Below are 14,636 nucleotides of genomic sequence, written 5' to 3' on the forward strand. Positions count from 1 at the left end.
AGAAGCTTTTATAGTTCTTTGTCCATATGACTATTAATTTATTTAACAGATATATTGCCCTCTTATGATATGTACTTTTTATTATCTGCTCTTTGAAAGATCAGGTTAAAGTTGCAAGAGAACTATTTTTCTTATTTATTATATTACTGCTGTTGTGTTTCCTGGAGCTTAGAGAGGGGTTCCCCAATGGACACTCATTTCCATTATTGGTCTCTGAGTTGGTATAAGCCACAAGATGTTAGACTGTAAAAGGCTCTGTTGAATTTGGTTGGTTCTCAAACCAAATTTTGAATAGCAATAATTCACAGTACTTTAACTAATCTATTACCCTAAACTGCAAATCTGAAATCTTTAATCTCAGCCAAAAATGCCTGGACATTTTATAGTCCTTTGCAAGCTTTATGCTAATAATCTCCATATATTTTTTCAATTGAAACACCTTCAAAAATTGCCAACCCAGCATTTTTTAAATATCTGAAAATTTGAAAAGCATGTACATGGGACTCAAATACTCATAACCAAGAGAAGCATGCCATTATTCTAGCAGTGAGAAAAACTTTACTTCCACTTGACGTTGTTTGTTACACATCAAAGATGTCTTAAGGAGGGCACATATTGCATGGAGCACTGGTGCATAAACAACGAATCTTGGAACACTGAAAAAATTAAATTTTTTAAAAAAGATGTAACACCTTTATGGATACTTCTAAAAAATTCATAGACTTCCAGACAGTGTGAGCTACATTAAAAAAAATTAATGAGCATAAATTATTTCATCCAAATGAGATCATGAACTATATTGCTAACATAATGTACTCTGTTTGAAAAATAATAATGTGAACAACTACCATTCACAGGATGCCAGACATCGTGACAGACACGGTGCAAAGTGCTTTGCCTGAAATATCTTCTCTAACACACCGTCTTCGCAGAGGCAGACACATAAAAGATTCTTAATAAATACTGACCATGTGATCATTTGAATGATGGGCATGTGTTCCATATCTTGCCCAGACTTTGTGTTTTTCTGTCTCTCTCTCTCAAGTCCTTTTTCAATCCTTAACAGACTGGTTCCCGTGGCTGAGTCTTGTACAAAGTACCATAGCCTTGGTAGCTCCCTGCCGAAGAAGAATGAGAAGGGGACACCTAGCAGTCTTTGTCTTAAGTGGCTTGAACAGGATTCAAATGGAACCCACATGGAGTCATACAGTGCACTCCACCCATTCCCACTCCCAGGATACTCAGTGAGGCCCCTGTTATGCCAGAGTAATGTTCAATGATGGCTTCTCTGTGTTCGTTCAAGACAACTGTCCTCAGTGTGAAAAAACACCCGGATTTCTCATCCTCAGGCCAATGGGAGGTTGTCACCGAGTGCAACAGCAAGAAGCAAAGTGCCGTCTTTGACGCAGTTATGGTTTGCAGCGGCCACCACAACCTCCCTCACATGCCGCAGGAATCGTTTCCAGGTGAGGCCCACGAGGACTCCCAGCTTTTCAGAGCAGGGGTTGTTGGGGAGGAAAGATTTTCTCTTACCTTCCAACATTCTTTGGGCTTAGTCTAAGGGTTAACATGAAACAGATTAATAGGAAAAAATGAAATGACATGAAACAGATTAATAGGAAAAAATGAAATGCAATTATGCATGCAGAGTCCATAAGAATATGAGGCCCACGGGCAGTCAGGCAGCTGCTGTTCATGTGCCATTCGGAGCTAAAGAGAAGGACGTCGGGGTTGGGGACCACAAAGGGAAAGATGACAATTCACAGGGAGATGAAAAAGGTAAGTGTTTGGTAAACTAATGTTTGCTGAACCACTCAGAAACGGTGGGACACAGAGAGGAATTTCAACAAACAGACTGCTGTGTTCCTCCCCATCTACCTCACCCAGTTCCTATTATACTGTAGTTATCCAGGGTGACAGCCCCCTTCCTGGAGCAGGTCCTCTATCTAAATATTTTTAGGCAGTTAGGAGGGAAAGAGGTTTTTCTAAGCCTTCTGTTTCTTAAAAAATGTTAGCCTAACATTATCCACATGCCAAGGAGACACATTTTGAGGTGAGAAATTTTGCAACCCTACAGTGTCCAGGAATTTTATATGGAGGTTGGACTGACAGGCAGAATTAGCTACTGCAACTGGGCATAGTATTAAGATCTAGATAGAGCTAGAAGGATGAAAGTCTCCACATACCATTTTTCTGTCTTCATGACACAGGGACCTCAGTAACTTCCTCCAAAGTCACTGAATCTTCCCCAGAATTTCAGAGCATTGTCACCCAAATCGGTTCTCTGTTGGAGAGGCCCTTCTCACCATGTACCTACCTACCTCGGCCTTTATCTATCCTGCCAAACACTGTGACTTTTCCATGTCCTTGGAGAATTTTCCTCAGAGCCATGCCTTCAGACAGGTTATTGAGGAGGTTCCGTGGAAATAAGTTCTCCTACAGGACAGTGATGGGCACACAGAGAGTGACGGGGAAGAGTACAGACAAGGGAACCGTGCAGCCATCTGACCTGGTACCTCCCAGGCCCTTCCCTCAGAAAGTATACTTCCCCCCGAAGGCCCTCAGGAAAATAGCTAATACAGTGGTTCACAGTCCAGGTCTCACATTCAAACCATCTGTGGACCCTCTAACATCCTTATGACCTCCGATGTTCAGTTAGTATAGTGTAGGCCTAAAGCAGTTAAGAGTTACTCAAGTGATTTTAATATGCAGCCAGGCAAGGGGCAGCTGGAAGACAGTTGGTTAAGCCTCTGACTCTTGGTTTCAGCTCAGGTCATGAGACTGAACCAACCCCCTCCCCACCCCCAGCTCCCTGCTGGGGCTCCATGCTTAGTGCAGAGCTTAACTGAGAATCTCGCTCCCTCTCCCTCTGCCCGTCCCCCAAGTTCCACACCCACTTGTGCTCTATCTCTGATAAACAGCCCTTTTAAAAAAGGTATGCAGCCAGGTGTGAGCTCTTCTACCCGAAAGCACTGATTCTCAAAGAAGAATCACCTGAAGGGCTTTTAAAAACAACTTGGGAGGCCCCACCTCAGGCATTTCCAACTCAGTAGATCGTGAAGGCATCGTGAAGCTGAGAATTTGCATTTCCAACAAGTGCCCAGGTTCCAGCTAATAATGCTGGTCAAAGGACCCCACTATGAGAACTAATGATCCAAAGGTTCTTTCAAGAAACCCACCATAGGGGTGCCTGGGTGGCTCAGTGGGTTAAGTCTCTGCCTTCCGCTCAGGTCATGATCTCAGGGTTCTGGGATTGAGTCCCGCATTGGGCTCTCTGCTCGGCAGGGAGCCTGCTTCTTCCTCTCTCTCTCTCTGTTTGCCTCTCTGCCTACTTGTGATCTCTCTCTGTCAAATAAATAAAACCTTTAAAAAAAAAAGAAACCCACCATAAAAGATAAATATTTAACAACGTCATATTTTTCTGGGAAATCTACAGTCTTGTCTTCAAAATGGCTTATCCAGTAAGTTACCGACTTATCCTGCAATGTGGAAACATCCTTCACTTTCTATGTGCCTGGTTTTTAGTTTACTTTTTGTTTGCTCTTGCAAAATGAGAATGATAAATACCATTCTAATTATTATGCAAGTACCATAATAGCATTTCATAATATGTTCAAAAACATTTAAAAGAATACATGTTCTGTGTGATATTAAAGTATTACTGTACAGTCTGAAATGAGATAATAGGTAGTCAGAAGACAGCATCTGACTCCACTCAATTTATCAAAACCATCTTATTCTCTAATAAATATGTATGCTGCAACCCCTGAAATCAACTCTTTTGGTCCTGTTCCATATGCATACGGGTTCCATATGCTTTCAGTCTGTCAGCTGGCCTTGCCACTGTAACCTCCTTAAGGAGTGAGGAGGCCAAGCAAATGATTGATTCCAAAAAAGAAAATCTGACGGTGCACTTTTATTGAAGTTGACATAACCCATGGACTTCTCTCTTCTTCCCCTTGAAGGTATTGAGAGGTTCAAAGGCCAGTATTTCCATAGCCACCAATACAAGCACCCAGGGGGACTTGAAGAGAAACGAATCCTGGTGATTGGACTAGGAAACTCAGCCTCAGACATTGCCGTTGAGCTGAGTAAGAAGGCTGCTCAGGTATGATGTTCTCTATTCATCCTGTACCATGGAGGAGAGAAAGGAGCAAGGGCATATTGGAATATCCGCCACATAACCAAGGTTCCATTACTCGTTAACTGGTTGGTTGGTTGGTTGGTTACTACAGTGTGGTATCATAAAAAATCTTGAAGTCAGGAAGCCAAGGTTTACCTCCTAGTCCTGCCACTAATCAGCCCTGCTAACCCAGAGCAAGTGTTTTACTTCTCTGAGCCATACATGTGATATATTGTCTACACAGTAGGTCCTTTCCAAAAGGGACAATGGCCTGATTTAAGCAGCATTCCTTTTTGCTTACCAGGTATTCGTCAGCACCAGACACGGTTCCTGGGTCATGGGTCGGATCTCTGAAGATGGCTACCCCTGGGACATGGTGTTCCACACCCGGTTTAGGTCCATGCTCCGAAATGTCCTGCCACAAATGATTCGAAAATGGATGATGGAACAGCAGATGAATCAGTGGTTCAACCATGAAAATTATGGCCTTGAGCCTCAAAACAAGTAGAGTTATTTTGCTTTTTTATGGTATACTCATTGGTAAGCAAGGTTGTCAGAGGTGCCTCTTTATAAAGAGCCCAGTTGCTAATGTGGTATTTCAAATCACAACTTAACAGTATGAGTATCATCGACATCCTGGAATTTCAATTCCAAATTTGTTCTGTATACCTTTTAAAAAGTAAATACTTAAGAAGTTGAAGTAGAAATATTGGGAAATTTTTATGGCTGAGTAATATGCCATTGTGTATATAACACCCCATCTTTTGTATCCATTCATCTATCAATGGACAGTTAGGTTGCTTCCATACTTTGGCTATTGTAAATAATGCTGCAATGAACATGGGAGTGCACATGTCTTTTCAAATTAGTGTTTTCATTTTCTTTGGGTAAATACCCAACAGTAGAACTAATGGATCATATAATTCTATTTTTTTTTAGTTTTTTTTTAAATATTTTATTTACTTATTTGACAGACAGAGATCACAAGTAGTCAGAGAGGCAGGCAAAGAGAGAGAGGAGGAAGCAGCCCCCCCCCGCCCCCAGAGCAGAGAGCCCAACGCGACTCGGGGCTTGATCCCAAGACCCTGAGATCATGACCTGAGCTGAAGGCAGAGGCTTTAACCCACTGAGCCACCCAGGCGCACCTTTTTCTTTTTTTTTTTTAAGTTTTTTTTTTTTCCATATAATTCTATTTTTAACTTTTTTAATAACCTCCACTGTTTCCCACAGTGGCTACACCAATTTGCATTCCCACCAACAGTGCATTTAGGGTTTCTTTCTCTCCACATCCACATCAATAATTGTTATTTCTTATGTCTTTTATTTTAGTCATTCTGACATATGAAGAGATATCTCACTGTGGTTTTGTCTCTCTCTGATGGCGAGTGGTGCTGAGCATCTTGTCATGTGTCTGTCGGCCAGCTAGAAGTCTTCTTTGCAAAAACATCTATTCAGGTCTTCTGCCCATTTTTAATTAGATTACTCAGTCATAAAAAGAATGAAACCTTGCCGTTTGCAACAACATGGATGGACCCAGAGGGTATAAGCTTAGGTGAAATAAGTCAGTCAGAGAAAGAAATATACCATACAATTTGTCTCGTGTGTGGAACTTAAGACACAAAAGAAACAAACAAACAAACAAAAAACCAGACTATTGAATACAGAGAACAAACTGGCAGTTGCCAGAGAGGAGATGAGTGGGGGGCTGGAGGTAATAGACAAAAGGAATTAGGAGTACATTTATCTTGACGAGCACTGAGAAATGTATAGAACTCTTGAATCATTATATTGTACATCTGAAACTAATATAACACTATATATTAATTATACATGAATAAAAAAATAAATTTAAAAAAGAAAAAAATATTATGAGCTGCTCTAGAAAGCAGAACTAGGATCATGGGAAGAATTTCCTAGTTCCCAAAGCTGTCCAACATTGGCAAAGGCTGCTTGAAGAGATTGAAGCCTTCCTTTCAGAGGGGTGTGGTGGGAAATGTGTCCCAAATTCTCCATGTGATACCTCATGCTTTGCTAATTCTGTACACCATAAGGGCTCTTCCCATGAGCAGCTTTTGAGAACATACTCACTATCTCTTTGCCAAGAAATAAATCTCTACTGAGCTCAAAGTTATATATCACTGATCTTATAAACACAAGCAAACAGTATGAATGTTTATTTTTCTTTAGTCGATAACAGGCTCCTTCCCTTAAAAAAAAATACAAAAACAGAAGAACTTTGGAATCTTTCAACAAATGCCATGTGACTGCTCAGTTCTGAGATCTGATACATGTAGCATGTATTGTCTTATTCTTTTTTTTTAAGATTTTATTTATTTACTTGACAGAGATCACAAGTAGACAGAGAGGCAGGCAGAGAGAGCGGGAGGAAACAGGCTCCCTGCTGAGCAGAGAGCCCGATGTGGGGCTTGATCCCAAGACCCTGAGATCATGACCTGAGCCGAAGGCAGAGGCTTTAACCCACTGAGCCACCCAGGTGCCCCATATTGTCTAATTTTTTTAAAAAGTGGTTCTCAAATCTATGAAAAGGGGAATTCCAGAAATACAACCAGACTTTGCTCTATCACACATGCTATCACATGCAGAGACTCCATGGATATTTGGGATCAACAAATATCCCAAACTTAATTTCATACATTGGTTTTTATGCTGATCCCTTAATAAAAGTTTCAAAACTAATGGGGATTTAACAAAATTTTCCTTTCTTATTTATGATCAGATGGAGATTAAGTAGAACAGCAAGATAATTAAAACAATAGTGGAAACATCGATGGGGTAACAATGACTGGAATGACCATAGCCATGGTATTTTGTTTAAGCCCTTGGGGATGCCTCCTTTTTTGAAATGTCTTTTACTCACACGACCTACATGTTTTCTCTTCTTCATCGAGGGGAGAGATTTGTGACATGAGAATCAAGTCAGATAGTAAGGTTTGAGGTAGATCAACTAGTCAAGCTAGAAAGTTTTGTGGATAGTTGAGAAATCTCTTTATTTCAAGAGCCAAACCCATAAAATATCAAGAGAGTTTCAAGACTCACCCAATATCATTAAATGTTCCTTCTAAGTGTTTTCTTCTTCATGTTTCAGATATCTTATGAAAGAACCTGTACTAAATGATGATCTTCCAAGTCGTATACTCTACGGAGCCATCAAGGTGAAAGCGACAGTGAAAGAGCTCACGGAAACTTCTGCCATATTTGAAGATGGAACAGTGGAGGAGAAGATTGACGTCATTGTCTTTGCAACAGGATATACTTTCTCTTTTCCATTCCTTGAAGATTCACTTGTGAAAGTAGAGGATAAGATGGTCTCACTGTATAAATACATGTTCCCTCCTCACCTGGAGAAGTCAACTCTGGCATGCATTGGTCTCATCCAACCCCTAGGTTCCATTTTCCCAACTGTTGAACTTCAAGCTCGATGGGCAACCAGGGTTTTCAAAGGTATGCGAGTGGGAAAGTGAGGGGCTGAGGGTTTTATCTCTGATGGAGTTTGCTCAATAACAGGTTTAGATAAGGAGGCTGCCAGGAAGAAGTTGCCCAAACTTAGGCAACTCTTGTGAGATTAATGTCCTAAAAAGTTAGTGGAGAATTTGCAAAATAACAAATATAGAGATAAAATAATAACAATAATAATAGTAAAAATAATAATAAAGAACTGTAATCATCCCTTTAAAATATTAGAAAGTTCAGAGAATTTCAATTTTCATAAAGCTAAATACATATTATCCTTTCCTGGAATCATGAAAAAATAGTTGAGAAGGAAAGGATATCTGACTCCTGACTTCACCTATACAATGTTTATAATTTCCTCTGAATATGTGCAAATCTAGAGACCCAGGGCCTCTACATTAACTCCAAATTAACTCTCAATATGTTAAGAAGCTCAACCTCACGGATCCTTACAAAGTTATAAGGTTATTGAAAGGGTTGGTCTAAGGATCTGCATAGCACTTTGCATTCCTCAGGAGGCCATTATCTCCCTGACCCCAGGGTTCAATTGAGCTCAACCAAAACTCATTGAATACCTAGCCTTGTGCTGGAGCCTGGTGGGACAGACAGCAATACGAACAGATCATTTCCACATACCAAGATAAATGCTTTGGTAGAGGGATGCATGGAGTGCATAGAAAGAAGGAAAAGGGTGCTTTGCAGCATGTTGGGATAAATGAGGGCATGTGGCCAAGAAAAACCTGCTCAATGACCGAGTTTCTCAGGTGCAGAAGAGAGAATCTCTTGAGCCAAAGCATAGAGGCGTGATGGATATGGAGAATTACAAGCTATTTGATATTCCCAGAGCATAACATACGAGGCAGAGAGGGATGAGAGATTTTTAAAGAATAATCTTTCAGGAGAAGGGCCAGGACACGGAAGCCTTGTAACGTACGCTAAAAGGCTTACAATATAAAATGTAGATCAGTTCTTTCCAAATCTGGCCATACATAAAAATCATCTGGATCCTTAGGGACCCTGATTAAGTCTGACCTGAGGACCTAAAATCTCCATTTTAGAAAGCTCTTCAACCAGAGAACCCAATGAAACTTTATAAGCAAGGAATAAACATTACCAGACTTACATTTTCAATAGATTATTTCAGCACTGGTATGGAAGACAGGTTTGAAATGAGAAGAGAATGAGGTCTTTGAGACCAGTGAGAAGCCACTGCAAGTCTGCTGAAATATGATGTAGCTGAGCCTAGCAGAAAGACAAAGTGGAGAAGACGAAATGTGAGAAACGGGGATAAAATCCACAGGACATGATGATTGGCTGAATGTAGAAAATGAGAGAGAGAGAGAGAGAGAGAGGAATCACAGATGACTTGCAGATCTTGGCCATGGGAACTGGGTGGACAGCAGAGCCAGGAATAAAGAGAGGACATATGGAGGAAGACACTAGTCTGACCAGGAGAGCTTCAGTGAAGCTCGGTTTTGGACTCATTGACTCTGGTATGTCTGATGACTAACTACATCCAGGGGAAACTGACCATTTCGCCATGTCCGAGAACACCCACGGACAGGGATGGAATCACAAGCACACAGTGATAACTCCTGCACCAATCTACCTTCTCTGCCCCCACTGCTTGACTTTACTCCCACCAGGTTTACTTCAACGGCCTCTCAACTGGTCTTGCTACCTTTAGACTCACTTTCCTTGAGCCCATTTCCCAAAATTCACCAGCTAGAAGGATCTTTCTAAAAGGAAAATCCGATCTTGTCACCACCTACAGAAAACCCTTCCATGGCTTCCCATCACCTTTAAAATAGAGCTCAACCCACCTGGCATGATTTCTGGCTCTTCAGGCTCACCTTCCTTCTCCAGCCTCTTCCCTTACACGCTCCACGTCAGAGGTCTCGCTGTAACCTGGGCTCCCTTTAAGAGCAGACCACACAGAACTCATCCCAGCCTGGAGTCCAGCAACACCAAGCTGCCTTGATTGTCGTAAGATGCGTAAATGGCCAAGCTCAAGGGTAGGAACCAACTACTAGAAAAAGCAATGATACTGAATCAAACCCACCACTCAAACCAGTCTTTTATTTCTAGGTTTGTGTACCTTGCCCTCAGAGAGGACTATGATGGTGGACATTATCCAGAGGAATGAAAAAAGAATCGATCTGTAAGAATTTTTTTTAATTCCTTACATAAAGCAGTGTTTCTCAGGGTGACCTAACTACCCACCTACCTGTTTCTTAAAAATGCAAATTCCTGGGTCACAACCCAGACCAACTGAATTGGAACCTCAGGATGAATCTGGAAATTTCTATTTTTATGTTCTCCCCAGGTGATTCTTTTTTTTTTTTTAAGATTTATTTATTTATTTGACAGAGAGATCACAAGCAGGCAGAGAGGCAGGCAGGGAGAGAGGGGGAAGCAGGCTCCCTGCTGAGCAGAGAGCCTGACGCAGGGCTGGATCCCAGGACCCTGAGATCGTGACCTGAGCCGAAGGCAGAGGCCCTAACCCACTGAGCCACCCAGGTGCCCCTCCCCAGGTGATACTAGTTTAAGAACCAACTCCATGGGGCACCTGAGTGGCTTAGTCAGTTAAGCATCTGCCTTTGGCTCAGGTCATGATCCCCGCCTCGGGCTCCCTGCTCAGTGGGGAGTCTGCTTTTCCCTCTTCCTCTACCCCTCCCCGTGCTCCTGCTCTCTCTCATCTTCTCTCAAATAAATAAATAAAATCTTAAAAAAATAAAAAAGTAGGACCAACTACATAAAGATAAAAATTTTACCAAATCGGGACATTTTTCCTGGACTTGTTTTATTTCAGTTTTGTATGATGTCCGTGTTAGATTCTGTGGTGAGAGAGGAAATGGGGTGAGAGCAGCAGTAGTAACAGTGGCCATGTGTGTCTCTGAAAATTTAGCTGGGGGATGTCCTATCAAAGTAAATCAGAGGGAGTCGGTGAGAAGCCAAAGTAGATGGATGCTCTATGATAGGGTAAAATGGGGTCCACCAGTGACCAAGCACCCTTGGAGAGTAGACTCGGGGGGCCTGACATCACACATACAGGTTGTCTCATGGTCAAATTCTAATTAATCTAACATCTATTGAGAACCTGTTTTATGCCAGCCAGAGCGCCAACTACTTTAATAATTTAACACGCAAATATTAAGCGTCTCCTCTGTGCAAGACACTGAGCAAGGGTTTCATATGTGTCAGTGCACGAATCTTTGCAGCCATCCTGACTGATGTGTATTGCCGGGAGAACTGAAGCCGCTTACTAAATATCCAATAGTAATCGTGGTTATAAACCTTGTCCCATTCCTCAGACTTCCGACCAGCTCTTGATTTTACAGCTACTCTCAATCTGAGACGGGCCTCCAGACGGGATAAGTTCAAACCTTCCACCAGAGTCATTCGAACCTCCTTTACTCACTCAGCCTGTCATTCTTCCAAGCGCTGTCAAACACCTCCTGTTCTTCTGCGACTTAGAACATTTTGTGAATCCGCCATTTTTTACTTTTTTCATTAAGGTTTGGAAAGAGCCAGAGCCAGACGCTGCAGACCAATTACATCGACTACTTGGACGAGCTTGCCTCAGAGATAGGTGCGAAGCCAGACATCCTGTCTCTCCTGCTGAAAGACCCCAAACTGGCTGTGAAGCTCTATTTTGGACCCTGCAACTCCTACCAGTACCGCCTCACTGGGCCCAGGCCGTGGCAGGGAGCCAAGAGTGCCATCCTCACCCAGAAACAACGGATACTGAAGCCTTTGAAGACCCGGGCAGTAAAAGCTTCTCCGGATTTCCCGGTTTCCTTCCTGTTGAAAACCCTGGGGTTTCTTGCTATTGTCGTGGCCTTTGTTTTCAGCTTCAGTGGCTCTAATCTGTCAGCCTAAAGCTTGTGACTGTACTATCAGCCAGTTCCTATAAAAAAAAAAAAAAAGACTAAAAGAAAAAAATGGGAAATCTAATGGATTCTGTATTTCAGAGTTGAGAGGACAGAGAGAGGTGGTTGTAAAGAATTAGCAGAATTCGGTCCACGGAGAACACCAAAATGGCGTCATAAAATTTCTTTGCTACTCCACCCTTCCCTCAAGTTCCTCAGACTCTCCAAAAGGACAATTAAATGGCACTGGATAAATAGTGCTGCCAGGCCCCAAAGAAGGGGCTTGTGTGGAAAAAATAGGACTATACAGAAGGCAAAGCAAGCCCCATGGTTGAAAACATTGGAAAATTTCAATGGTGGGTAAATATTTAAACTCCGGCACGAATGTTCCCGATAGTCTCTTACCGAGACTGGTAACAAAGTTCGCAGGTGTGAGGTCATGGTCCATTTGCTCAGAGTTCGTAACAAAGTTCACAGGGGTCAGGTCATGGTCCATTTGCTCAATAGGGAATCGCTCAAAACTCCTGGAGGCGAAAAGGAGAGGCTCGAGTCAGAAAGCGTCAGCAATGATCAGATATTAAGGATATTAAGGGTATTAAGGGTAATAAGTAGGGCACGTGCTGCATGGAGCCCTGGGTGTTGTACGCAATGAATCTTAGAACACAGCAAGAAAAAGAAAAAAGAAAGAAAGTAAAGCCAGTAGGCACATTTCTTACATTTTGACAGAAGCACCGTTGTAAAAATAAAAATAAAGCTGCGGTAACAGTTACAGACACATTCAGTACTTAACAGAGCAGACATTGTGCTCAGGGTACACCACGTGTACTAGCATCCTTTAAATCTCACAACAGTTCTGTGATGTGGATGCAGCTGTTCTACCCATTCTACAGATGATGAACCAAGACTCAGAGCAGTTGGGTAACATGCCCAAGACCACACAGCTGGTCTTATCCTGGAGCTGGGACTGGAACCCAGTTTTGCTTGATTCTGGGACTGTGGATCATAACCTTTCCCCAGAATATACTTATTTACAAAACCGCTATTGCTGATTAAGTACTTATTAACAGTTTATTTTATTTATAATCATATATATGTTGCTTCTGGAGGAACTTAACATAGATAACAGCACTCTTCTTGCAAATATGATCAATTAATTTTTTCATAATATTTGGTTTATAGTCCGGCCAGATTTAAGAAGCATGTGAAGGCATTTACAATGAAAGACACCTATACCAGAATATTTAAGGTAGTATTTTGAAATTTGAAAATTTTGCAACCTTTTTTCATTTGAAAAATTGAGTTATGGACATTGGGGAGGGTATGTGCTACGGTGAGTGCTGTGAAGTGTGTAAACTTGGCGATTCACAGACCTGTACCCCTGGGGCTAATAATACATTATATGTTTATAAAAAATTTTTTTAATTATTTAAAAATAAATAAAGGAAGAAGATTCAAGGTTAAAAAAAGAAAAAGAAAAATTGAAATGATTTTTCATTTCATCTTATGAAATGAAAAAATTTGAAAATTTTCTCATTTTTTTCATTTGAAAAAACAAGCATTAGGGAAGAAGTATATGTTCTACGTAGATGAAAAGTATTACAATGCTTGAGCCTTTTATTTACCTCTGACCTTGTAGGTAAACAAGGCAAAAGGTAAAACAATATGCAATCTTGTCATCTGATGAAAGGAAGCGTACAGTTTTGTTAGGAGACACATTTTCTTGGAACTGAAATCTAAAACAGATACAAGCAATTCCATGTCAATAGACCTTGAGCAACAGAATAAACATCTGGTTTAGTAACCCACCACAGCCATTCTCTTGGTGAACTGTGCTTTGGGAGATAAGCTCTGCCCTAAGCCCCGACCAAGGCCTTTTGAAAAGGGAAAAGGTCAGAGATTAAAGATTTAGGCCTATTTCTCCTCTTACTCTTCCAAAGTCTGTGTGGACACTGCTCTTCACTTAGGCCTGGATTTGCCCCTGAAGTGCCCACAGCAATGTAACGGCAATCTTTTGACAGTGGAAGCTTTATTTCTTCAAATTCCATCGAAATGACACCAGCATTTAAATGCAACATATTTTTCATTGTTCCTATGAGTGGTTTCCCTTGGGGAAAAAAATCACAGGTAATGTATATACTTCTTGATTAAAAACCTGATTTGCTAATTATTAAAGATTATTTGCAAGCCATTATATTATTATTATGAATAGTAGAATATATCAAGCCTGTATGGCAAGACTAGGTGAACTATTGCCTGTGGGTTAAAGGCAGTGCACTACCCATTTCCATGAATAACGTTTTCTTGGAACACAGCCGCAGCACCCGTCCCCGGTCCTAGCTGCTTGCAAGCGGTAGCGGCAGAGCTGTGGCTGCGGCAGTGGCAGAGCTGTGGCTGCGGCAGAAACAGTAGGACTCCCGAAGCCTAACACATTTACTAGCGGCCCTTTGTGGAGAAGGTCTGCCAATCCCTGCTTTGTAATATCCAAAGCATTGTCCTAATTATTTTCCTTAACTTGCCTCCTTCATCATTACCCCTACCAGGGAAGTACCGCTGGTCATTATCCTACTTCTACAGTGGACTAGACTGGGAAACATGTGTTGGGCTGACACTGAATCGGTGGGGGGAAATAGCTCCATTAGGACAAAATTATTATTAAATGTATAACCTTGAAAGTTTTAGAGCTTGATCTCTTGAAATCTTTCCAAATATTCTGTTATGTTTTAAAAAAATAAATAAATAAAGAGTGCATTTCCAGAGCCTGAGACTGACTAAGGAGGACTCATCCGGATTTATTCTTCTGCCTCTATACAGCCTCAAACAGGAAACTCTCCCGGACAAACCACCTAAGATAGTTTGCTGTTCCAAACTATGACCCACAGACTAACTGCATCAAAACATCTCAGGGAGCTTATAGAAGTGCAGATTTTTAAATACAAATGCAGTAATAATTCAGACCTGCTGAATGACAGTCTCCGCTAGAATGCCCAGTCTTGCCAAGTTCCCTAGAACATTCCTGCGCACATTCAGTTTAAAAACCATCAGTTTGTGGTGTCTCCAAAACAGCTGCTTTCAGAGATCAGTCTTTCCCCCACCTTGGGGCCAAATTCCCCTTCAGTTCAGCCCCGGTGCTTCTGCCCTTCACAATGTTCTCCTACAGAGGATGTTAACCA

General features: G+C 41.5%; 1 protein-coding gene across 3 annotated transcripts in view; it reads left to right on the top strand.

The window, feature by feature from the left end:
• LOC111150662 (flavin containing monooxygenase 2) overlaps window positions 1–12,761 on the top strand; it is a 29,368-nt gene extending 16,607 nt beyond the window's left edge. For all 3 annotated transcript variants that reach the window (XM_022508173.1, XM_022508172.1, XM_022508170.1), the window contains 6 exons: window positions 1,304–1,466; window positions 3,966–4,108; window positions 4,428–4,627; window positions 7,230–7,585; window positions 9,683–9,755; window positions 11,113–12,761. In XM_022508173.1, the coding sequence (XP_022363881.1) occupies window positions 1,304–1,466; window positions 3,966–4,108; window positions 4,428–4,627; window positions 7,230–7,585; window positions 9,683–9,755; window positions 11,113–11,476 (1,299 nt within the window). In that variant the 3' untranslated portion in view covers window positions 11,477–12,761. The remainder of the gene's footprint in view (window positions 1–1,303; window positions 1,467–3,965; window positions 4,109–4,427; window positions 4,628–7,229; window positions 7,586–9,682; window positions 9,756–11,112) is intronic.
• Window positions 12,762–14,636: the final 1,875 nt, after the last annotated feature.

This window comes from Enhydra lutris, unplaced genomic scaffold (genome assembly GCF_002288905.1).
Source record: "Enhydra lutris kenyoni isolate GAN:26980312 unplaced genomic scaffold, ASM228890v2 scaffoldscaffold24, whole genome shotgun sequence".
NCBI lineage: Eukaryota > Metazoa > Chordata > Mammalia > Carnivora > Mustelidae > Enhydra > Enhydra lutris.